This window comes from Thamnophis sirtalis, unplaced genomic scaffold, assembly GCF_051295495.1.
Source record: "Thamnophis sirtalis isolate CommonGarterSnake01/CBP01778 unplaced genomic scaffold, rThaSir2_p1.2 scaffold_2, whole genome shotgun sequence".
NCBI lineage: Eukaryota > Metazoa > Chordata > Lepidosauria > Squamata > Natricidae > Thamnophis > Thamnophis sirtalis.
Genome location: NW_028261382.1, coordinates 62,980,127 through 63,005,041, shown reverse-complemented (window position 1 = coordinate 63,005,041; position 24,915 = coordinate 62,980,127). Strand labels below are relative to the sequence as shown.

Here is a 24,915-nt window from a genome sequence, read left to right as displayed (position 1 = left end):
ATGGGAGAAAGTTGATTTGCTTAACAACCAAATGATTCACTTTAACAATGACAGTGATTCACGTAACAATCGATGGCAAGAAGATTGTGACATCGGTTGTGACTTATCATCTGTCTTGCTTAACCATGGAAATTCTGATCCTGATTGTGATCATAAGTCGAGCGAGAGATGATAGATAGGATAGATGGATGGATGGATGGATGGATGGATGGATTGATGGATAGGAGACAGAGAGATGTGGATGATAGATAAGGTAGACAAAATAGGTTGTGAGTTTGATCCTAGGTGGAGGCAGATATTTCTCTCTCTGGGCACATTGAGAATATATCTGCTGAGGGCCATGCTTGATGTCACAATGACACGACATGCAACCTTGGGGCTCCAGGATTGCTGTCGATATCTCTGTTCCTGGACGGTCCTTTTGGACCTAAACTGTTCTGAAGGAACAGTGATAGAGAAGAGCATGTCCTGCTGATCTCAGGGGCATTGCAAAGCCCCTGATTGATCCAGGAGAAAGCTCTTTTTGCCAGCTACAAGAGAAGCATCCAAAATGGCTGCAGAAAGTTGGGACAAGCTGAAACAGAAGCAGTACAGGAGTGTGTCGAAATGGTGAGAATTTTTTTTATTATTAGAGAAGGGAAAACCCAAAAGACTTTGAGTTTAAAATAAATTGAAGACAGAAGAATATAAGCGGTGAATTAACCTTGGTTTAAAACTATCGTTTTATCTTTTCTACCTTAACTTTGTTTGTTTTTTATGGATGGACTTTTTACAAATGCCTCTTACTTTTAAACTAGACTGGTCTCTTTTTTTCCTTCTTCCTCTATACTTTTTCCATTTTTTGTATTCGTGGATTAAAAGTATCATTTTTTTCCTCTTTTGGAACTTGGAGTTTACAGAGAGAGGCAAAAACAGATAAAAAGAGGTAACACTGCCATCTAGTGGCTAGAGGCTTGGCAATATCTGATAAAGCTATAAGCTTTGTTTACTGAAAGGGTCAGTGGAAAACATTTTGTTTATACAGGTGTTCCTTTGAAGAAAAGAGAAAGCTTTGATTTGAAAAATTCCACTGAATTTGTTTGAAACCTAAAAAGTCTCAGATGTTTTGGCTGTGTTTATAACCTGGAAAATGGCACAATATGAAGAAGAAAAGGCACTAACTTTGCAAAGAATTTTCTTAGAAATTCAAAAAGTTTTAATAATCACAGAGAGAATTGAAAAGAGACTTGAAATTATAGATCAAAATACAGAAAGTACGGGGACAGTGATTAAGTTTGAGGACAGAGCTCAAAAAAATCACAGAGATATATGAATGTGATAAGAAAATTGTTGACACTGACAGCAAACTGAGAGTGGAGGGAAATGACAAGTGTGAAATATGGAAAGGAGAGATCGATGAACCGGAACTTTATTTCAGATTTCAGAACATAGATGAAGAAAGGAGAGAAAATTTGGCAGAAATAATGAGAGTAATCTCGGCAGAAGCACTAATGATAACAAAAGTTAAGCTGATAAAAGGAGCAGATAGAGGGTTTTGAATCCTTATAAGACATGCAATGAACAACAAGTTCTTAAGAGAAGTCCACATAAGACTTATCAAGAAAATGCTTAGAATACAGACTTTACAAATGGCAAGAGATATTGGACTACACTATTTCTGGAAGGATACAGGAGGATGAAATGAAATGTCACAATAAATTTTAGTTAAATATAATTAAATTTAAGTGCTATGTACAATGTAATAATAGCTATAGTCAAATAAATGATTAATAATGATAACAAAAATTGATAATATGAAATGTTATACAATAATGTATGTGAAGATTATGGAGATGATGTGGAAAAGCCTTTTTATAAAAGATAAACAATTCTATATAGAATAGAATATAAAGATGTAATATCATTGGATGATTTCAGGATGATGTAATAAAGTCATAATATAAATTTACTTCAAATTTAATATGCCTTATGTTGACAGGATGTAATAATAGCTAGGCTTATTGGATGTTTAATAATTATAACAATTTGTATACATGTACATTAGATTGATGATACTAATAATGGGGAAAAACATGGAATTGAAAATTATTAGAGAATGTTGATGCTAAAATGATAGAAAGAATAGGATAAAAATAACCCTTTATTATTGGATATATTGAAGTTGATACAATGAATCATTATATTAATGGTTATATATTTAGAATACCTTGTCTAAAATTGAGAGACAATAGTGATAATCAAACAAAGGAAGCATAATAAAAATGTATACAAAGATATCTTGATTGACAATATGTGAATTTTGATAAAATTCAAGCGATGGCTATAGAAAGGACGCAGAAAGACCTTGTAACCAATCCGACACACTGTATGTAGTTGAAGAGGCTTTTATGTTATATGTCTTGTGTGTTTGTGTTTGTTTGAAAATAAAAATTTTATTAATTAAAAAAAAAAGAACATATCTGCTGAAAAAAACTCCGCATTGGTGATAGGAAGGACATCTGGCCAGTAAATAATCATCTCCATTCAGTTGCCTAGACTCCACTCTGCAAGGGATTGTGGGGTTGTTAAAAGAGGATGATGATAAATAGGTAGGTGGGCAGACAGACAGACAGAGACGGGTGAGTGGGTGGATGTATAAATAGGTGAGTGGATGGATGGAGAGATGGGCGAGTGGATGGGTAGAGGGATGAGTAGAAAGATCTGTAAATGGGTGGATAGATAGATGGTAGAAGACGGAAGGAAGGAAAAGAAAGAAAGGAAAGAAAGAAAATCAGGGAGGAGAGGGATGAATGCTCATCACCACCTCATCTCATCCTCTACAAATCCCTCGGTAAGCTTTCCCCTGGTTGATGGACCTCCAGGATGGACAGGCTGACTTTTGGCTAATCCTCTCCTTTCCCTCCCTCTGCAGGCCAGCAGTCCTCAAGACCTGCGTCTCTTCTACGAGAAAAACAAGTTGCTGGTGCCAAAGTAAGTTTTCCAAGCCGGCCGGCCTTTTTTTCCCTTCCCTCTCCCCTCCTTCCCGCTCCCCCTCCCTCCCCTCTTCTCACCGCCTGTTCCTTGTTGTGTTTTCAATCGGCACCTGTCCTCTCATGTGCTCTGCCGCCCGGTTTAGCAACCACTTGGCAACGGGCCTTTTCTGCTCTCTAGCTAGGAATGACGGATCTCGGCAAATGGCACGCCAACTTGGTTACCCCGGCTGACCTGGCCTGGTCTAAATATTTCAAGCTGGCGGGGCGGGGAGAAAAAAGCAGAGTGGCGAGGATCCCAAACCTTTGCCAGATCCACTCGTTTCGGCCAAGCATAACAAGCTTCTTGGGGTTTTATTTATTTTTTCCTTCCTTTCTTCCCAACCCAAAGTAAATGGAGAACAAGCATTATTCCAAGTTCTCCGTGCTCCTTGTTTTCCCGGGCTCATCTTAAAAAGGCTGCAGTGAGTGCTGAGCCCATATAACAGTCTTGGATGAGAAGTTCTAGAAAAAGGGAATTTTTAGACAGAGTGGCAAGCTTTTTTTCTTCAGGGTTGAGTCGTGGTTTGGAGCAACTATGGTTTGTTGAGGAGTCCTAGAGGGCAGGTCTACGTGCTAGAGGAGGGTTTCCGAAATTGAGCAATGTTAAGATGGGTGGGCTTCAACTCCCAGAATTCCACAGCCAGCTTGTTTTAAGACAGGTGGACTTCAATTCCCAGAATTCCCCTTGTTTTAAGATTTTAATTATTTTGTTATTAGATTTTTGCCTAAGGGAAGCAGTGGCTCAGTGGCTAAGACGCTGAGCTTGTCGATCAGAAAGGTCGGCAGTTTGGCGGTTCGAATCCCTAGTGCCTCGTAACAGAGTGAGCTCCCGTTACTTGTCCCAGCTTCTGCCAACCTAGCAGTTCGAAAGCACGTAAAAAATGCAAGTAGAAAAATAGGAACCACCTTTGGTGGGAAGGTAACAGTGTTCTGTGCGCCTTTGGCATTTAGTCATGCCAGCCACATGACCATGGAGACATCTTCGGACAGCGCTGGCTTTTTGGCTTTGAAACGGAGATGAACACTGCCCCCTAGAGTTAGGAACAACTTGCAGATCTATGCAAGGGGAACCTTTACCTTTACTTAAATTTTTGTCACTTATCTTGCTGTGAGGCAATTCTGGGATAAGATGGGTGGAACCTAAATAGCAATATTCTGGAAGTTACAGTCCATACATGCATCTTAACAATGCTAAGATTGAAAAAATAGGAATGGGGTATGGATAGTCTAATGAAAAGAAAGATTAGGGGAGACATGATAGCAGTCTTCCAATATCTCAGGGGCTGCCACGAAGAAGAGGGAGTCAAGCTGTTCTCCAAAGCACCTGAGGAGCAAGAAGCAATGGGTGGAAACTAATTAAGGAGAGAAGCAACTTAGAACTAAGGAGAAATTTCCTGACAGTGCGAACAATTAATCAGTGGAACAGCTTGCCTCCAGAAGTTGTGAATGCTCCCACAGTGGAGGTTTTTAAGAAGATGTTGGAGAGCCATTTATCTGAAGTGGTGTAGGGTTTCCTACATAAGCAGGGGGTTGGACTAGAAGACCTCCAGGGTCCCTTCTTTATTACCCAATGTTCAAAACCCTGTGCTAGATGATGGAAGCAAAGCCAGAGGGAATGACTTTGCCGGTCTTGTAATAGCATGCCGTTGGCTGCAGGCCAAGAAGGAAGCCGAGGTTAGCCAAAAATGCAATTTAAATTTCATTTGATTTGATGCCGGTGACGTTTTTCCATTTCATTTTGGAAGAAACTAAAGGGCATTAAGCCTGTTTAATTGGCTGGCTCTCTGCGTACTTTTAATCATTTGTCTTTTGATCAGATTAAAGCCTCCGGGGTGGGAAGCTTTTGAAGCGGCCATTGAGATGGATCCAAATTTTTGTGAGCCAACCTGTGACCGATTTTAGGTGGCCTTTAGGTCAGTGGTCACCAACTGGTGGTCCACGATTAAATGTTGGTGGTCTGCAGAAAAACTATTTGCATTTTTTATATTGCACTAAATCAGGAGTCTTCAAACTACGGCCTCTGGGACAGATACATGCAACGAACGCTTGTGTTGCTGCAGAGAGTCTCCTCCTCTGGGGTCTTTTTGTGAGGGGCAGAGTGGAGCAGAAATTCCGACTTGGGGTCTGCTTCGGCCTCCTGGTGGGGGACTTTGGGCGAAGGCTGGAGAGAAGATCAGCTGGTAGACAAGAGCCAGAGGACCTCGTTCCAGTGGGATGGCATCATGGCCTGGAACTGACTGGCCATCTCAACCTGCTAAGCCTCCAGGCGGCAGCACTTGGCCTTGCACTCCCACAGGTCTTCCCTCTGCTTGGAAAGCCTATGCTCCTAGTCCTCAGTGAGGTGTTTCTGCTGGGCCTCCTTCTCAGCCAGATCCAATTTGAACTGAGAAGTTTTGCCAACTCTTTCTTTGGTGGCTGCTTAGCTCCAGCAACTGCTTCCTGTTGGGGCCCTAAGGAGCCCTGGCTGGCAGGCAGGGAGGGGCTGGGAGGGGAGGAGCAGTTAGAGGCCCTCAAGGTGCCTTTTGATGTGAGTGACATTGAGTTGGCCACACCCATTCAGTCACATAACCACCTAGCCACACTCACCCAGTGGGTCACTAGGCCGATCATATTAGTGGTCCCTGAGGTCCAAAAAGTTGAGGTCATTTGCAAAAAGGGGTGTGTTCCTCGCGCCCCCACCCCATAAATCAGATCAGAAGTTGGATAACTTTGCTTAATATCCCCATACGATGTGGGTTTGATTTGGAGATGATGATGATGATGATGATGATTACTATTATTGTTGTTGTTGTTATTACTATTACTATTACTATTATTTGCAAATATGTGATTTAAACCAACATGCCATCTCAGGCAGGAGAGATTGAGAATGGGTCTGTTTAGCATTGTTTATTTTGCTATTTTTCTAAAAAAAATCTTGTTATTAAATAAAAAAACCTTGATGGCGGTATGGAGAGTCCTCATTTAGCAACTGCCTCTTTTAGTGACCATTCAGATTCATGGAAGGGATGTAAAAGTAACGTTTGTGACCCGAACTTGCCTTGACAACATTCCATAAAGCAAAGTAAAGCTGAAGTTAGATTGTAAGCGGGGGTTGTGGTTTCACTTAGCGACCGCTTCACTTAACAACTGAGTTGCTAGTCCCCATTCTAGAGGCTAAATGAGGACTCCCTGTATATGTTTATACTATAAAAGTGCTGGGAAGAAAGAAAATGGTTGCAGAGGTGGCGCAGTGCTTAGAATGAAGAATTGCAGGCTAACTCTGCCGACTGCCAGCAGTTCGATCCTGACCGGCTCAAGGGTGACTCAGCCTTCCATCCTCCCGAGGTCGGTAAAATGAAGACTCAGATTGTTGGGGGCAAGAGGCTGACTCTGTAAACTGCTTAGAGAGGGCTGTAAATGCACTGTGAAGCAATTGCTCTCCCTTCCTTCCTTCCTTCCTTCCTTCCTTCCTTCCTTCCTTCCTTCCTTCCTTCCTTCCTTCCTTCGAGTGGTTAGAATGCATTATTGCAGACTAATTCTGCCGCCTACCAGGAGTTCAATCCTGACCGGCTCAATGTTGACTCAGCCTTCCATTCTTCCTTCCCTTCCAATCCTGTTATTCTGCATTCTGGAAACGTTACATATTTGGTTGCTGTTTGTGTTTGTATGTGTATTACTAGGCATCCGGAATGTTAAAATGAGGGTGCTTTACCTTCCTCCTTTTTAAAACTGTTGTTTATTTCTTTGTTTTGAAGCATCCCAAGGGAAACCTCTGCCCATTTGAGACAACTCCTCTTAGGGCTGTTGCAACGAAATTACAAAGACCGAATGGATTTTGGTAAGCGTTTTGACGTTGCTTAAATCTAAAGGGGGAAACCGGGGCAAGCCAGTTTATTTTACATTCCTTGGCTTCTCTTTCTTTTCCTTTCAAAAACAAACTGAAATCACCTCATAAAGCCAACTTCTGATTGAGAATGTATATTTGACTCTTCATGTAATAATGGCAGCTAGGATTGTGTATGCACAACACTGGAAAAGGGAAGAGATTCCTATGGATGAGAATGTGATCAGGAAAATATTAGAATGTGCAGAAATGAATAGGTTGACACTTGCAATTAAAGAGAAGGAGCAAACTGAATATTCTAGTAAGGTAAAGGTTCCCCTCGCACATATGTGCTAGTCGTTCCCGACTCTAGGGGGCAGTGCTCATCTCTGTTTCAAAGCCGAAGAGCCAGCGCTCTCCGAAGACGTCTCCGTGGTCATGTGGCCGGCATGACTTAATGCCCAAGGCGCACAGAACACTGTTCCCTTCCCACCAAATGTGGTCCCTATTTTTCTACTTGCATTTTTATATGCTTTCAAACTGCTAGGTTGGCAGAAGCTGGGACAAGTAACGAGAGCTCCCTCCGTTACGCGGCGCTAAGGATTCAAACTGCCGAACCGCTGATCTTCTGATTGACAAGCTCAGCGTCTTAGCTACTGAGCCACTGCATCCCTTGAATATTATAGTCTATGGGAACTATTCTACCGATGTTTAGAGAACAAATATGAAAGTTAGAAATGAAAGTAGATTAGTGAAACATAGAAAATATATAGAATTAAACAATTTAAGAAATGGATTGTTACAGTATCAGATATCACCAGATATGTTATGCTTATCAGTATTAAGTCAAGAGCAGGGAAAAAAACGAGTATGGTTGTAAATATAATTGTTATTGCACAAGATATTTGTATTCAGGCAACACACTGTTTAATGGAAGATGGATTGTTTGTATTAAAATTTTAAAAAAATGTTTTATTTTTTATTTTATTTTATTTTTAGATGAATTTTTCCACCACCCCTTCCTGGATGCCAGTACTTCTATGAAAAAATGTAAGTTTCTTTCATGCTTTTTCTCTTTGGGGTTGATACGTCGCTGTATAGCACATAGGCACACGCAAAGCAAATTTAGCGATGAGAGCTTTAGTACATTTTCCTGGCTTTCCCTTTGAGATGGTTAAGGGAGAAACGGCCTTCTCCCATCTGCTAATAGTTACTAGAGGAGATTTTATTCATTTAGTTACTTGCTATATTTATTTGACGCCCATCTCATAATGAAACCGAACTGCGGGCAGTTTACTGTATTAAAACATAGATTTTTATTTTTATTTGCTCTTTATGGATTGGGGGGTTAGCTATGATTAGGACTAAATACTGTCTCTTGCATTTGAATAGAAATAGGAGTACAAATTAGGAATTATTAGGGATAGAAGAGAATGGAATAGAATTCTTTATTGGCCAAATGTGATTGGACACACAAGGAATTTGTCTTCAGTGCATAAGATCTCAGTGTACATAAAAGATATAAGCGATAATCATGTTTAAGATTGTGGTAAGGGATAATCATGTTTAAAAGGGTGGCCTAGTGGCTAAGACGCTGAGCTTGTCGATCAGAAAGGTCAGCAGTTCGAATCCCTAGCGCCATGTAATTGAGTGAGCTCCTGTTACTTGTCCCAGTTTCTGCCAACCTAGCTGTTCAAAAGCACATAAAAAATGCTAGTAGAAAAATAGGGGCCACCTTTGGTGGGAAGGGAACAGTGTTCTGTGTGCCTTTGGCATTGAGTCATGCCGGCCACATGACCACAGAGACGTCTTCGGAGAGTGTTGGCTCTTCGGCTTTGAAATGGAGATGAGCACTGCCCCCTAGAGTCTGGAACAACTAGCACATATATGCGAGGGGAACCTTTGCCTTTTAATCATGTTTTAAGATTTAAGAAAACGTTTAAGAATGTTTAAGTTTGTGGTTGTCTGACATTTTGTCTGGGCCGCGTTGAATCAGGAGGAATTGTCTTGGATCGCACATGAAACATATCAAGAAGCTAATGTATGATAAGTACTGGTAGTCCTTGACTTACAACAGTTCATTTAGTGACAGTTCAAAGCTTTGAAAAATGTGACAGGATCATTTTTCACTTGGCAAGTGACTCATAGTTATGACGGTTGCAGTGTCCTTCTGACGAGCAAACTCAATGGGGAAGCCAGATTCACTTAACAACTGTGTTCCTAACGTAACTGCAGTGACTCGTTTGTCATTGGTGGCAAAAAAAGGTTGTAAAACGGGACAAAATCTACTTAACAAATGTCTCGCTTAATGACATAAATTTTGGGATTGATTGTGGTCGTAAATCAAGGACTACCTGTAACAAACTTCCTTTATTTAGTATATATTTTGTATCATCTTGTGGGACCACATGAATAATAGAATAACAGAGTTGGAAGGGACCTTGGAGGTCTTCTAGTCCAACCCTCTGCTCAGACAAATGGTTGTCCAGTCTTTTCTTGACTAAGCTGTCCAGGGCCTTGTGTGTCCTGTGTATTATAGGTTGGACATACCTTCTTAAGATTAAAAACAATTATTCCTTTCCAAGCCCCTGTTGGACAAGTAAACAGAACTAAGTTTAAATTTTCTAGTTATAGTTGTACCTATGCCTATCTTTCTTAAATATTGGGAAAGAGCCCTTTTATTTATGCTGGTCAACAACACCTGTTTTCTCCTGAAAAATGGGTTACATAGCTCTTGTTTTCAACGGCGTTTAAAATCTGATAATTTTATTACCTTTCCAAAACATAAAGATATTTTCTCGCTGTAGCTTCAAAATGAGGTCAGGATAATTTCATGCGGATGTTACCTCGGTTTGTGTTGTCCGTGAAAACTGCTTTTGGAGAATTCTTTTATTTAGAGTTGGAGTTTTCTACTTTTTCACTCCCTTTTTCTCACCTGGGGCTGACCTAATGGACGATAAGGTATGCTTAAATGGGACAGACATTTGCTTGCGGGAGAAAGAGAGACAGAGAGAGATTCAAAATCACGAATGCGCATTGGTTTTACAGAATCAGAAGGAGATTAAAAGCCCTTAAAAGGAGAAAAACTCATGGCCTCTGTCAGATTTCTCCACCAAGAAAGAACTGGTAAAAAAGATTTTAACCAAGAAGCAGAGTTGTTATAGTATAGCCTTTATTGTCATTTTACATCATGTATACAGCAAAATTGGTTTTAGCCTCACTGGTGCAATCCAATACAAAAAATACATCAATAGTATAAAGAATAATCCTTAGGCAAGTAATTAGGGAAAAAGAAAAAGAAAGAAAAAGAAATACTAGTCATACATTTCTGCATTTGCGTGAAGTGATTGTGGTTGTGTTTAAGAGTCTGACAGCCCAAGGATAGAAACTATTCAGAATAGAATAGAATAGAATAGCAGAGTTGGAAGGGACCTTGGAGGTCTTCTAGTCCACCCCACTGCTCAAGCAGGAAACCCTAGACCACTTAGACAAATGGTTATCCAACATCTTCTTTAAAACGTCCAGTGTTGGAGCATTCACAACTTCCGGAGGCAAGTTGTTCCACTGGTTAATTGTTCTAACTGACAGGAAATTTCTCCTTAGTTGTAAGTTGTTTCTCTCCTTGATTAGTTTCCATCCATTGCTTCTTGTCCTGCCCTCGGGTGCCTTGGAGAATAGCTTGACCCCACCTTTTTTGTGGCAGCCCCTGAGATATCAGAACATTGCTATCATGTCTCCCCTAGTCCTTCTTTTCATTAAACTAGACATACCCAGTTCCTGCAACCGTTCTTTGTATGTTTTAGCCTCCAGTCCCCTCATCATTTTCATTGCTCTTCTCTGCACTCTTTCTAAAGTCTCAACATTGTGATACTCTAGAAAGAGTGCAAAGAAGAGCAACACAGATGATGAGGGGACTGGAGGCTAAAACATACGAAGAACGATTGCAGGAACTGGATATGTCTAGTTTAATGAAAAGAAGGACTATTTTTAAACCTATTTGTTCGGCTGGGTATGCTTTGATGTCTTGTTTGAAACCATGGTTGGTTCATCTGGCGATAGGCCTTAGTTTCTATGGGTTGCAGTTGTCCTTATACATCTATAAATCAATAGTATAAATTCTAAATTAAATCAATTAAATGGGAAATTAAATGCTACAGCTTGGTTTACAAAGGAAAAGATAGAAATCAGGAATTGGATGCATATTATTTATTTATTTGTGCAATCTTTCCACCGCCCCAGTCCTCAAGGATGCCAGGTGGTTCAGGAATAATTAATTTTCTCGGTTTCCTGACTTTCACTGGCTTGTTGGAACAAACTGTGGTTTAAACAAAGCTGCAGTCTGCAACCAGCAGGAGATATGTAGGATGAAGGATATCTTGGGTTTTAAGGGTGCTAGATAACCTTTGGGGAAATTAAGGTTGCAAAGTAGGGATCTAGAATGCTTTCTGTTATCATCACTTCTTCCAATACTGAATCTTTCATCTTTAACTGCACTCAGGTGTCACTCATGCAGGCAGAAAAAAGTTCTCCTGGTTTAGGGTGGCCTCCAAGCCTTCTCGGTCCTTGCCTTCACCAGCAGGGCCCCCCTTGGGTTGTAGGACAGAGAAGGGTGGCCATTCTCCAAAGCGGAAAACATACTCCCGTTCCAAGGATGTTCAAAGGTTAGGAGATCCTCCTATCCCAATGGTTCTTCCACCACGGACAAAGGTTACGACCAGACCAGAGACATTTCTTGGCCAAGGAAGAGCTTCTCAACCCAAGCCTTCGTTGATACCAGCCCGGAAGACTCTTCAAACAGGGCCACCATCTGCTCCCCACCTCCAGCGGATGAGCCAACAGGGCTCTTCAAGCAAGCCAGAAAGAATCTTCTTGGCTTGGCCTTCATTCCCCTCTTTACCAACCACCTCTGAAAAGCTACACAGCCTCACTCCGCGAAAGGCACAAACCCACCTTCTCAACCACCAGAAATGGATTCCTGTGGTCCAACCACCATCTCCAACACCGTCAACTCAGCTGTCCAGGGAAACAGGTTCTCGAAAACGTCGGCACCAGCAATTGTTGCTGGTCCCATTGCTTCCCAAGTCACGTCCATCCCATAACTGGGTATAGATCGGGAGCCAATGGTCAACTCACAAAGAATCCCTGGCCTGCTCTTGAGTTGCCATAGGCAAGGGGGAGAAACTGATGGAGCAGTGTGACAGTCACAACCAGAAGCACATTCCATTCGTATCTTTCTCAAGGTTGTCTCCCAGGTTACCTGCAACAGCCGGAGTGGTGTGATCTCTACAGCGTGTGAAAGTGCTCCATTGGTGAATGTGATTGATATATGACACATCCTGGAGGGGAGGGGGGAAAACAGGGTCATACTAATTATGTGGGGTCAGAGCTGGTTTCTCTTGAGCCAACATGTTGCTCCTAATAAATAATTGGATTTCTTTTGAAGCTTGGCTCGAGGCTCATGATTTAATTAGGGCATCCTTCGGAACCCTGACACCAATGTTTTCATACTAACAAAAGGGAGTGATGCTACAGTGCGAAAAACAGGAGAAAGAAGTTGTCTCACCTCCATCTTTCAGGAGTTGACAGTGATGTGGGCATATAGAAAGATAGTCATAAGCTACACCCACTGCTAATTAGGACACTAATTAGCAAATTGGGGTTACTGAGAGAACCGCTTACCATGCGACTGCTGTTGGGAAGTCCTTGGGTTGTGAAATACCATGTGTCCACTTGTGAACCTACCTCTTGGGAAGAGGACGAGAGTGTCAACTTTGACATAGGCACCGAGATGACAATTTCAAGAAAGAAGGTGGGTTGGACTGTCAGATCCTTGGAGGTAGTATTGAAGAGTGACGGTGATTGAATAAATGGATCAGGTCAATTCTCAGGTAGATGTCTCCTGAAGCCCTTCCTTGTCCAAAGCAGCCTCTGCAGGGACCTTCTCTTCATGGCATTTGAAATGTCCACCATTGCTCAGAGAAGGGCATTGTTGTTCTTCATCGAAGATCTCCAGCTAAAAGGTCTTCAGCATTTGGAGAAGAACCTGGTTTTGATGTATTTGGAGAAGATGATCCAACTCAGGATAGATCCTTCAAACCTCCAGCTACAGTCAAGAATTTCATTTGTACGGTGGCCTCCCACCCAAACATCATTTCATACCTATGTAACCTTATAATCTTCTTTTAATTTACCTATCTGGGATTGCAGGGATGGAGACCTTGAGGTTCTTAGATATTGTTGGATTACAGGTAGTCCTCAATTTACAACCATTTATTTAGTGACCATTCAAAATTATACAAGCATTGAGTAAAGTATCTTATGACCATTATGGTCCTTGAATGATTATCACAACTTCCCATGGTCACATGATCCAAATTCATGCACTTGGGACCTTCAAGCAGAGGCAACCGGGGGGGGGGGGGGCAGATTTGCTTAATGACTATGCGATTCCCTTAACAACAGCAGTGAATGTCTTACCCATGGTGGCAAAAAAGGCAGGAAAATTGGGCTTGATTCATTTAACAACCAATGGAAATTCTGGACCAAATTGTGGTTGTAAGTTGAGGACTATCCATATGAAGGAGGAAAAGGCATATTCAACTCCACCATCAACCATGGAGACTCTCTCTTGGACCAATAATTCTGTCCTAGCCCAACCTACCTTAAAGGTAGTTCGTTGTGAAGAAAAATTGCTTTGAGAGTTGTTTTAAACTCCTAAAGAAATTAATGGGATATTAATTAAACAAGTAAGTAATAAATTCATGGTCCAGCATACAAGAACCAGATATTTTCATCCCTGCAGCCTTAAAAAATGTGAAAACTTTATTAACAATTATAAAGACATCTTGCCAGATTTTCCTTCTGTTTCTAAGATTTCTTCTCTTTTCTCCTTCTCCTCCTCCTTCTGCTCCCCTTCCTCCTCTCCTCCTCCTCCTCTTCTTATTCTTCTCCTCTTCCTCCTCCTCCCCCCATCTCTCTATGTATTTTTTATTTGTTTTGCTAACTTTGAGCCTGTTTTATATGTGTATTTTTTTAAAAAGATATGTGGCTGTAGTTCATTTGTTTACATGGCTGACTTTATTTTTGTTACGTGTTTGTGTATTTATATCTTTGTGTAAACTGAGCCCTGTGTGTTTTGAATTCTTAATGGGAAAATAAAGCCAAAGAGAAAACAACATTGGACTTAAGATGTGTTTTGATTTCGGAGTTGTGTTTTGCTCTCTTACCAAAGAAAAAGGAGAAAGTTGACCAGATGTTCAATGAATTGATGGTGCAGAGTTTCTAGCCAGTTTAGGAAAGGGACATATACGTATGTCTATTAAAAAGTCTTAAATTAAATCCTGGTAGCCCTTACCTTACGATCACAATTGAGCCTGAAATTGACGTTGTTAAATGATAAATTTGTTAAGTAAGTTTTCCACATTTTACGACCTTACTAGCCATCGCTATTAAGTGTATCACTGCAATTGTTAAATTAGTAACACCAATCTTAGATGAATCTGGCTTTGTTGATTTTGCTTGACAGACGGTCACAAAAAGGGAATCACTTCACCCTGGGGTACAGCAAACCATCATAAATATGAGCTGGTTGGCCCCATGTCTATATTTTGATCACACAATCATGGAGATGTTGCAATGGTTATAAGTGTGAAAAATGATCATAAGTCACTTTTTTCAGTGTTGTTGTAACTTTGAACATTCCCTAAGTGAAGTTAAGGACTACCTATATACCATAATTGGGAACAAACAGATTAACAGAGTTGGAAGGGACCTTAGCAGTTGTAGGTCATCTAGTCCAACCCCCTGCCCAAGTAGGAGACACCAAAGACAACTTCTGTTCCATCGGTTGATTGTTCTTACTGTCAGGAAATTCCTCCTTATTTCCAGGTTGAATCTTTCCTGGGTCAGTTTCCATCCATTATTCCTTGTCTGGCTTTCAGGTGCTTTGGAGAATGGCTTGAACCCCTCCTCTCTGGGGCAGCCCCTCAAATATAAGAAGACTGCTATCCTGTCTCCCCTGGTTCTTCTCTTCTCTAGACTAGCCAGGCCCGGTTCCTGCAACCGTCCGTCGTATGTTTTAGTCTTCAGGCCTTTGATCATCTTAGATAGATTCAGATTAGCAGAGTTGGAAGGAACCTTGTAGGTCATCTAGTCTATCCCCCTGCTCGAGCAGGAGACCCTACACCATTTCTCACAGATGGCAGTCCCGTCTCTTCTTGAAAGCCCCCAGTGATGAAGTTTCCACAACTTCTGAAGGCAACTTCTATTCCATCAGTTGATGGCTCTCAATGTCTGAAAATTTTTCGTTATTTCCAGGTTGAATCTCTCCTTGTTCATCTTTGCCCCTCCCATGTGCTTGAGAAACCTACTTACAGGTCATGCTTGCAAGACCCTTGCGTGCTAATTTTGGCTAGTATTAAATTAGGTTGGCAATTCAGTGTATCATAATGGATGCCTGTTTAATTCCTTTTTTTCGAAGGTAGTTTGAAAAATAAACATCCCAAAACAGGCTGATGATCTGTTGTATCATGGAGAGGAGTGGGTCAAGCTATTTTCCAAAGCACCTGAAGGCCAGACAAGGAATAGTGGATGGAAACTGAACAAGGAGAGATTCAACCTAGAAATAAGGATAAATTTTCTGACAGTGAGAGCAATCAACCAATGGAACAGAAGTTGCCTTCGGAAGTTGTGGGAGCTTCATCACTAGAAGCTTTCAACAAGAGACTGGACTGCCATTTGTCAGAAATGGTGTAGGGTCTCCTGCTTGGGCGGAGGGTTGGACTAGATGACCTACAAGGTCCCTTCCAACTCTGTTATTCTATTAAACTATCCATGTGAAGATAAACCTATAACTCACTCAAAACATGCACCTACCCATCCAGCTTATCTTTTCACATCTGGTTCTCTCCAGATGTTTTCTCAGATCGCTCAGCTTTGGCGTCTTCTCACATCTGGAGAGACGCTGCTGGGCTCTCTGATCTTTTTTAAACAGGAAATGCTGGAGAATGAATTTTATGCAAAGCGTGTCCTCTGATCCCTGGTTGTGTTCCTCCTTAAATTCAATGTGAATTGGAGCCTTTCTCTGTTCCCTGGGCTGCTTCTAACCCAAACAATGTCCCTTCACCTTAGTGATTTTCCCACACCCGGAATTAAATGCCGAATGAAATCTCGGAATCCCATCTTAATCTGTTTCTTAATCTGGTGGGTTTTTGGAAGCAACGAGAATTTTTAAAAAAATACGACTTGTGAATGGACTAAATATAGTGAATTTTGCATCTTGAATGGAACATTGACTTGGGGATCTAAAATTCCGTGTGGGGGATTAATAAGTCAAAAGCACTATATATTTATCTGCTTGGCTAGGAAGCCAGGAAGGAGCTAATGAGCAGTTGGAAGAATGAAAGGTTTAATTAATGGGCAGATTGTGGCATTTGTTCCTTAGATGATTCTTGGCTTCATATCAAAGGACAATCAACTCTATTGGGTCAAGCCCCAGGCAGGGGGCAACCAGTCACCTCCCTCTCTGATTTAAAACTCCAGAGCTATTCTATTTCGCTCCCTCTTTCATTTATGGGTTATTAGTCAATCCGATTAAAAGCATTTGTCGCCTGCCTGAAGACCAAGATTGGTTTAATGCTTAAGGCAGCAGACTAGAAACTAAGGGACTGTGAATTCTAGTCCCACTTTAGCCATGCAAACTGGCTGGGTGACTTGGGGCCAATCGCCAGGAGACAGTGAGTTCTAGCCCCGCGTAAGCCATGAAAGTGAACTGAATGACTTTGGGCCAATCATCAAGAGACTGTGAATTCTAGTTCCTCCTTAGTCAGGAAAACTGGCTGGGTAACTTTGGGCCAATTGCCAGGAGACAGCGAGTTCTAATCCCACTTTAGTCATGCAAGCTGGCTGGGCGACTTTGTGCCAATCACTAGGAGACAGTGAGTTCTAGTCCCGCCTAAGCCATGAAAGAGAACTGAATGACTTTGGGCCAATAATCAAGAAACAGTGAATTCTAGTCCCATCTTAGCCATGAAAGTTGGCTGGGTGACTTTGGGCCAATTGCCAGGAGACAGTGAGTTCTAGTCCCACTTTAGCCATGCCAGCTGGCTGGTTGTCCTTGTGTCGGTCTCTCTCAGCTGAGCAAACCCCACCGATGATGTTACCTCGTTGGGTCATGAAACGTCTGGAAGCGAACCACCAAGCTCAGAGAGCACGAAGGACGTCACAGTTCTGAGCTAGAGATACCTTCTTCTGTTGAAGTCTTTTAAAATGTGCCTTTTCCCTCTCTTCCCTCCTCCCCTACCCCTTTTCTACAGCTGCTTCTGTGCCAATGCCTTCTTACCCAAGCTTGGGCTCCGGAAGCTCTTCTAGCAGTTCCTCCACTTCTCACTTAGCATCACCTCCTGTGAGTATATTCAGCAGTTCCCTCTCCCACAGATGGTTCCTTTAGGTCAGGGATGGCCAATCTTTTTCGGACCGAGTGCACATGTGCAATGCCAACTCCTAAAATTGTCATTCTGCGGAAAGGGGGGGGAGCGCATTCCATGCATACTTTCAGCTGTAGTGGGATCTCAGATTACTGCAGCAGGCTTGGGAGGGGTGCACCTCATTGGGAAATGTGATTTATGACACAGACTGAGGGGAAGGAAGGAACAGGAGCAAAGTTCAGCTATAATTCAAATGAGGCTCGGATCTGACTGCGAAAAGATCTTCCCAAATGGTGCTCCTGATAAATGACTAATTTGCTTTTGAAGTTTGGTCCGAGGCTCATGAATCGATTAGGGCATTTTTTGGGGGAAACCTGACATTGAAATGCGTCTGTGCATGCCCGAACCCCCAAAGTGCAATGGGTGCACAGCCCTCCTGCATGCGTCCCACTCCCTGCGCATGCATGCAGGCCCCTCATATGTGCCACACCCCCACATGCACCTGTGTCCCTCCTGTGCATGCGTGCACCCCCATGTATGTCCACATACCCACTTGCAGTTGCCCCACGCATGCACGCAGACCCACGCATGTACCCCACATATGTGGCAGAGACCTGATAACCAGCTGGCTGGCAGGAGGCATGCACGCACGCGTGGTGGAGCTGAACTAGGGCGACGGCTCACGTGCCCCCAGAGAGGGCATTGAGTATCACCGGGCGGCTCATGTGCAAAAGGTTCACCATCACGGCTTTAGGACTTGAAGTACGCTAAACTCACCCTGCAGCATGCACCAGTGACCTTGGGCGGGGGGTTGTACTCAAAACTAGACACTGTGGCTGACTGTGACAGGAAATGCTTTTGACAATTACCGTATTTTTTGGACTATAAGACAATGATTTTGAAGAGGTAGATTTAAAAAAAAAGTTTTTGCACTCTACAGGCCTCCCAAACTCTCTGCACACTTCGTTTTTTTGTTTAAAAAAAAACATGCATAGCTTTGGGAGGCTCTTGGAGTGTTCCTGGGGACTGCAGGGGGGGGAGGAGCAAAAACGGCCCCTTTTTTGTTTGTATTGCCCTCCCCAGCCCCCAGGAACACTCTGGAAGCCTCCTAAAGGCTATGCACATCCATTTTTGCGAAGGGGGCAGGGTTTCGGTACACCAAAAATGCTGTATTCAGTCTATAAGACCCTCCCAGATTTTCACCCTCTTTTTTGAGGGAAAAAGGTGCATCTTATATGCTGAAAAATACGGTAGCAAAACATTGGCAACGACGACTAACATTCCTTGTCCAACAATGTGTTTTTTTTTTCAACCTGGATCTCCTTCTCTTTTCCCTGAGAAGTCGCTTGGTGAGATGCCCCATCTCCAGGAGAAGACCCCAGCCTCCCCACAGCCAGGCTCCCCAGCTTTCCTCCACCGGTCAAAGGAATCGGCGGAAAGCAGCAGCAAAAATTCATCCTGCGACACCGATGACTTTGTGATGGTGCCAGCCCAGTTTACAAGTAAGAGGAGTTTGATGCTAAAGCTGGGGGGAACTTGGGTGGAACACGGGTGGTAGAGAAATGGTGCATTTTGGAACATTGGTGTTCTCACCTAGGCTTCCCCCAAAAGCACGAAGCAGATTCCTGGTCTCGACAACCCACCCACCCCACTTTTTTGTGTGCTTATTTTTTTAAAATTTGGTTTTTTTTATTTTAAACACACAAATACAAAGACATAGACTACATTTATACAACATGCCAGAACTTTGGAAGGGGAGGTAATAAAGAAGATATTAGACTGTGCAGAAATGAATAGGTTGATATTGAGAATAAAGGACAAAGAGGAATCGGTGTGCTAACAGGCAATTTGAAGAGTGGCTTGAAAAAAGATATCAATAGAAAGGAACAGAACATGAAATAAGTATCTCAGACGACCCATGATTAAAACAAGGGGAGGGGAAATAAGAAAATATCAAAATGTAAATGTACAGGTGGAAAAATGATATGAAATGACAAATGTTAAATAGCAATTATAAGAACGTATATCTAAGAATGAATTTGAAAGGAAACATAAAAAAACTTTTTACAAAAAAACCCATGCCAGCTTTGTTCCTTCTTATAGCAGTTTTAGATTGGTACATATTTTTATATACAATATTTTTCCTTCTAATACAGTGTTTCTCAACCTTGGCAACTTGAAGATGTCTGGACTTCAACTCCCAGAATTCCCCAGCCAGCATTCGCTGGCTGGGGAATTCTGGGAGTTGAAGTCCGGACATCTTCAAGTTGCCAAGGTTGAGAAACACTGTCCTAATACCTTATCATTGAGTTTCACCATTTTTAACTCTCTTATTTCACTATCATTTACTTATCTACCTAAATTTTGGCTAATTACCTCAGACAAACTTTATCCCTCTTTTATGTATATAACATTTATCCTTTATTTATAATTTTTATCTTTCTTAGGTACTCATTGTTAATCTTTGTTTCTTTCCTCCAGCCACTTGTACCTTTCTTCCCATACCAAATAATATTCTGTCTCTTCCTTTCCTTAGATTTCTTTTGTTAACTTGTCCTTCTCAGCACAGTCCAGAATCTTTCTTATTATTCCATCTTCACTTGGTGTTGTCTTATTCTTCTGACAAAACCCTTTTTATTAGACCAGGAAAGAGAAGAGAGTAAAAGAGGGCTTAATTGAAGAACAAGAATAGAAGAAAAAGGAATTAAAAATAAAAAAAATAACTAGATGGTTTTATTAGGGTAAAATGGATTAAAAAAAGGAATCATAAAATGATAATTTGGTATAACTTTGAAGGGGCAAAGTGATACTATTTATGCAATAAGAAGAAAATAAGTTTAAGATGAAAAATATGGAAAGAGATTAATAGAGCTGAAATTGGAAATAGAATTATGATATAAAATGTATTATGTACAAAAGAGGATGTAAAAGGAAACTGGACAAAACTATGTTCATAAATATGTTATTTGTATTTAAAAAATTGTAATAAAAACTTTTATTTAAAAAAACCTTTTTTATTAAACAAATGTGAATTCCTCTCATTCAGCAAAGGCCTGGCAAACAGTCTTTCAAAGGAATATTTATGAGTACAGACCTTATCTATTTTGGAAAGCTGCCATGTCAATGTTTTCCAAATGAGGTGCTGTGCAAGGAAAGGCTGGGCACAGAGTCTCTGAGATTCACGGACAGATCTTCACACTCCTGAAACAAACCGAACGAACAAATTGTTTCCTGCAAAAGCCTACTCTCCTTTTGCTCCTCTTTTATTTCCTATGGGAGGGGCCAATCACCTTCCACCTGTGGCCTTACTCCCGAGTCGACCCTTGTTCCTTAGCTGTTCTTTTCTTCTGGCAGCTCTGCGCATGCACACACTGGGAACAGGCTCCAGCTGTTCCTCTACCTTACTGCTGTCTAACTCCGAAGGCAGCTGGTCACTGCCAGGAGGCCTCGGCCCTGTCTCTGCCTCCGATGCAGAGCCCTTGTCCGAGCCTTCCTCAGCCTCCAGGACTGGCCCATGTTCCTCCCCAAATTCCTCACTGCCCAACTCTGCTGTCAGCTCAACTGGAGGCCACCACAGTTTTTTTGGCTCAAATTCAACAGAAGCTGCTCAACTCCGGAACACAAGATAGACCTCTTGATCATATGCCAGGATAAAACCACCATATAAAGCAGCAATATTTTTTCCCCTAGGGCGGATTAATTACTTTCTGTTATTTCCTTCCCCTTTCTCCTCCCTCCCCCCCCCCCCTCCAGATTAGAAGGATGTTTAACTTTCTGTTTCTCTGTCTTGGGGCTTCGTAGCTGATCAGCTGTTTAAAGAAATCTCCTTCTGCCTTCAAAAATTCTGACTCCGGCCTGGCTTGTTATGGGTGTATCTGTGCATAGTTTTGCAAGGTGGATATAAACATGCATTGTTTTTTTTTTAAAAAAAAACAAAATTCCTTTTTCTTTTTTCCTGTTTGATTTTAGGTGATATCGCTACGGAAGTTACCGGAGGCAAATTGATCCAGGACAGTCTGATGGGAAGTGGGTAAGGTGGAAAAAAAAAAGCGCTTTTAGTTTTGTTTTCGCGATGCAATTTGATTGTAATGAGCTAAAAATTCGATGTCCCCTGGTTGGTGTGTCATACTTCGGAGCTGTTTTTGCAACAGAATAAACAAACCACCAGTTTGGCATCCTTAAAATAAACAACTAAAGGAAGATTTCAACATTCAGTAAAGATATACAAGTAGTACCAGCAGATGCTTCTGCTTTGAAATCTGAGCTCCAAGATGACGCTTTTGTGACTTCTGTATAGTTATGAAGACCGTCATATCTTAATATTTTCTCAAGCAAGTGTTCTCCAGATTCATTGAGACTTACAACGCTTAGATGCCTCCAACTATTCTGCCAGCAAGATTGGCAAAGATGTTTAAAGATAAACCAGCTAAATGTTGGAAATGGCACCAAATACCTGGGTCATATTACCATATGTGGTGGATGTGTGTAGAAGCCAAAAAATATTGGGCAAAAATACATACTTGATTGGAGAAGAGGATACAACAATTAGGACATCTTTCGGAAACCTGACAAACATATTGATTTGAAATTTGTCTCGAGACTCATGAATCAATTAGGGCATTTTTGGGAAACCTGACAATTGGACCAAAATACATGTGTGTTTGGAGAAGATGATACAACAACATATCGATTTGAAACCCGAAATATTTTTGCTGGGGATTTTCACTGGACACATATAGTAAAGAAAATGTCTATCTAATTATTAATTCAATAACTAGCAGCTAGAATTGTATTTGCACAAAATTGGAAAAGTTAAGAGATTCCCACGGAGGAGAATGTGATTAGGAAAATATTAGAATGTGCAGAAATGAATAGGTTAACAGTTGCAATTAAAGAGAAGGAACAAACTGAAAATTATATTATATGGGAAGTATTCTACCAATGGCTAGAGAATAAATATGAAAGTTGGAAATAAAAGTCGATTAGTGAAATATAGAAAATATATCAATAGAATTAAATAAGTTAAGAAGACGATTCTTACAGTATTAGATATGTTATGTATATCAGTATTAAGAGTAGATAATGAATATGGCTGTACATTTTAATTGTTATTGCACAAGACATTTGTATGCAGATGACACACTGTTTAATGGAAGATGGATTGTTTGTATTAAAGTAAAATTATACACACACACACACACACACACACACACACACGAAAGAAACCTCCAACTGTTGATGGAGTTGGTTGGTAACCATCACCTGGTTGGTTGGTGTAAATGCATTAGTGATTCGTGTTTCTTCTGTCCTTGGACTTCTGTAGGAGCTCCCTGGTGACTTCTGCTGACTTGGAAAGCCAAGGAAGGACTCCATCTCCTTCTCCTCCATACAGCAGTTCTCCCAGCCCATCCGGGTAAGACAGAATCTGAGATGCTATTCCTCACCCTCTCAATGAAAACCATAAGACTGTGCCCTGGCCTGTCCACCACACTTATGCTAGCGTGGGATATCCTATCCAGATGGACTTTCCTGGTTCTTGGTCTCATTTGTAGCCAGAGAAATAGGAAGAGAAGTTCTGTGAACTTCCACAAGGAGAAGAAATAGCCCTCCTTTCTCAAGGACAGGACCATTCCTTGCTCTGGAGGGATCATCCTTCTGGTGAAAGCCACTTGGCATAAAATGTTCCCTCCTGACTCATTTCTGGGGATGGATTGGGATGGTGAGAGGTTGCAGATGGTTAGAAAGTGGATGGCCCAGGATGTTCTCAGGTTTTGCCCAGCCACCTTATCCTCTAAGAAAGGACAAGATCCTGGAAATAATCCAAGAAAATTTCTTCAACCTGTTTCCCCTTGAAAAACTATTTCAAGTTGTCTTTCCTCAACCAGAACGACCCTGAGGGTAGATTTAAAGTGAGGTCTCCTTAGATCTTCTCCAGCTATTGGAGAACAACTACACTACTTTAGACATTGCACTAAGCAAAACATTGGTTTAAGGCTTAATCTAAAGGCAAAACATATCAAGAAAGGTTGCAGGAATTGGGTGTGTCTAGTTTAATTAAAAGAAGGACTAAGGGTGACATGATAGCAGTGTTCCAATCTCAGGGGCTGCCAGAAAGAAGAGGGAGTCAAGCTATTTTCCAAAGTACCTGAAGGCAGGATAAGAACCAATAAGTGGAAACTAATCAAGCAGAAGAGAAGCAATTTAGAACTAAGGAGGAATTTCCTGACAGTGAGAACAATTAACCAGTGGAACAGCTTGCCTCCAGAAGTTGTGAATGCTCCAACACTGGAAGTTTTAAAGAAGATGTTGGATAACTGTTTGTCTGAAATGGTGTAGGGTTTCTTGCCTAAGGGGGTGGGACTAGAAGACCTCCAAGGTCCCTTCCAACGCTGTTATTCTATACTTGTTCTATACTTGTTCTAATGGGTGAACGGGGCCTCTAGAATTTGCTCAACAAGCTGGGATTAAAGCAAACCACAGTTTAAGGTGACAGGACACTCTGCAGAACTTTTCTCCTTCATCCTCCCCATGCCCAGGGAGTTCAGTAGTCCTGGCTTTGCTGTAACCATCACTTGGCTATCTTCTGTCTCTTCACAGGCGATCCAGCCAATTTTCACTTGGCACTAGACCTGGACAATCAATACCCATTCCAGTCCCTACACAGATCCAAAATTACCGCCGGATTGAGCAGAATCTTCAATCCCCCAATCAATATACTTTGCCTCGGTGAGTATTGGGCTCTTAGGGAGGTGTGCTCTGATTTAACCTCTTTGCCAGCGATGATGTGATCCAATGTGGGGGAAGGTGGGTTTCCAGGAGGAAGGTGCTGCATTCCAGGGGACTAAGAGGCAACTTAGCCTGGATGTTATGTGTGGGAGAAAGAGTGAAAGGAGCACCTCCCTAATAGCTCCCGGAGTATATTGTAGAGGCAGATAGTTTTGAGTGTTCAGCCTGGCAAGATTCTGTGTATAGGTGTGAAACAATAAAGAACTTAGCTTGGAAGGATTGGTATGTGTCATTCTTGGTTTGGGACCTGGTTGGCAGTTATATGACTATGAAATAGGTAGGTAGGTAGGTAGGTAGGTAGGTAGGTAGGTAGGTAGGTAGGTAGGTAGATAGATAGATAGATAGATAGATAGATAGATAGATAGATAGAACTTGGCAATAGCACTTAGACTTATATACTGTTTTACAGCCTTCTCTAAGCGGTTTACAGAGTCAGCCTCTTGCCCCCAATAATCTGGGTTTTCATTTTTCTGACCTCAGAAGGATGGAAGGCTGAGTCAACCTTGAGCCAGTCAGGATTGAACTGCCAAAGTGCTGGCAATTGGCAGTCAGCCAAATTAACTTGCAATGCTGCATTCTAACCACTTTGCAACCATATAGCAATATAGCAGTAGACTTATATACCGCTTCATAGGCCTTTCAGGCCTCTCTAAGCGGTTTACAGAGAGTCAGCATATTGCCCCCAACAATCTGGGTCCTCATTTTACCCACCTCGGAAGGATGGAAGGCTGAGTCAACCCTGAGCCGGTGAGATTTGAACCGCTGACCTGCTGATCTAGCAGTAGCCTGCAGTGCTGCATTTAACCACTGCGCCACCTTGGCTCTTGGATGGATGGATGGATGGATGGATGGATGGATGGATAACGGATGATAGATAGGTAGATGGATG

The 24,915-nt window shown here is 41.8% G+C and overlaps 1 protein-coding gene across 2 annotated transcripts in view; it reads left to right on the top strand.

Moving 5' to 3' along the window:
* Nucleotides 1-24,915, top strand: part of ULK1 (unc-51 like autophagy activating kinase 1) — a 98,390-nt gene that overhangs the window by 48,631 nt on the left and 24,844 nt on the right. Inside the window, exons 11-19 of one of the 2 annotated variants that reach the window (XM_087705789.1) lie at nt 2,912-2,970; nt 6,207-6,338; nt 6,749-6,831; nt 7,816-7,866; nt 17,130-17,218; nt 18,583-18,742; nt 21,210-21,270; nt 22,564-22,653; nt 23,838-23,966. In XM_087705789.1, the coding sequence (XP_087561915.1) occupies nt 2,912-2,970; nt 6,207-6,338; nt 6,749-6,831; nt 7,816-7,866; nt 17,130-17,218; nt 18,583-18,742; nt 21,210-21,270; nt 22,564-22,653; nt 23,838-23,966 (854 nt within the window). The remainder of the gene's footprint in view (nt 1-2,911; nt 2,971-6,206; nt 6,339-6,748; nt 6,832-7,815; nt 7,867-17,129; nt 17,219-18,582; nt 18,743-21,209; nt 21,271-22,563; nt 22,654-23,837; nt 23,967-24,915) is intronic. The other variant, XM_087705790.1, reaches the window with a different exon arrangement.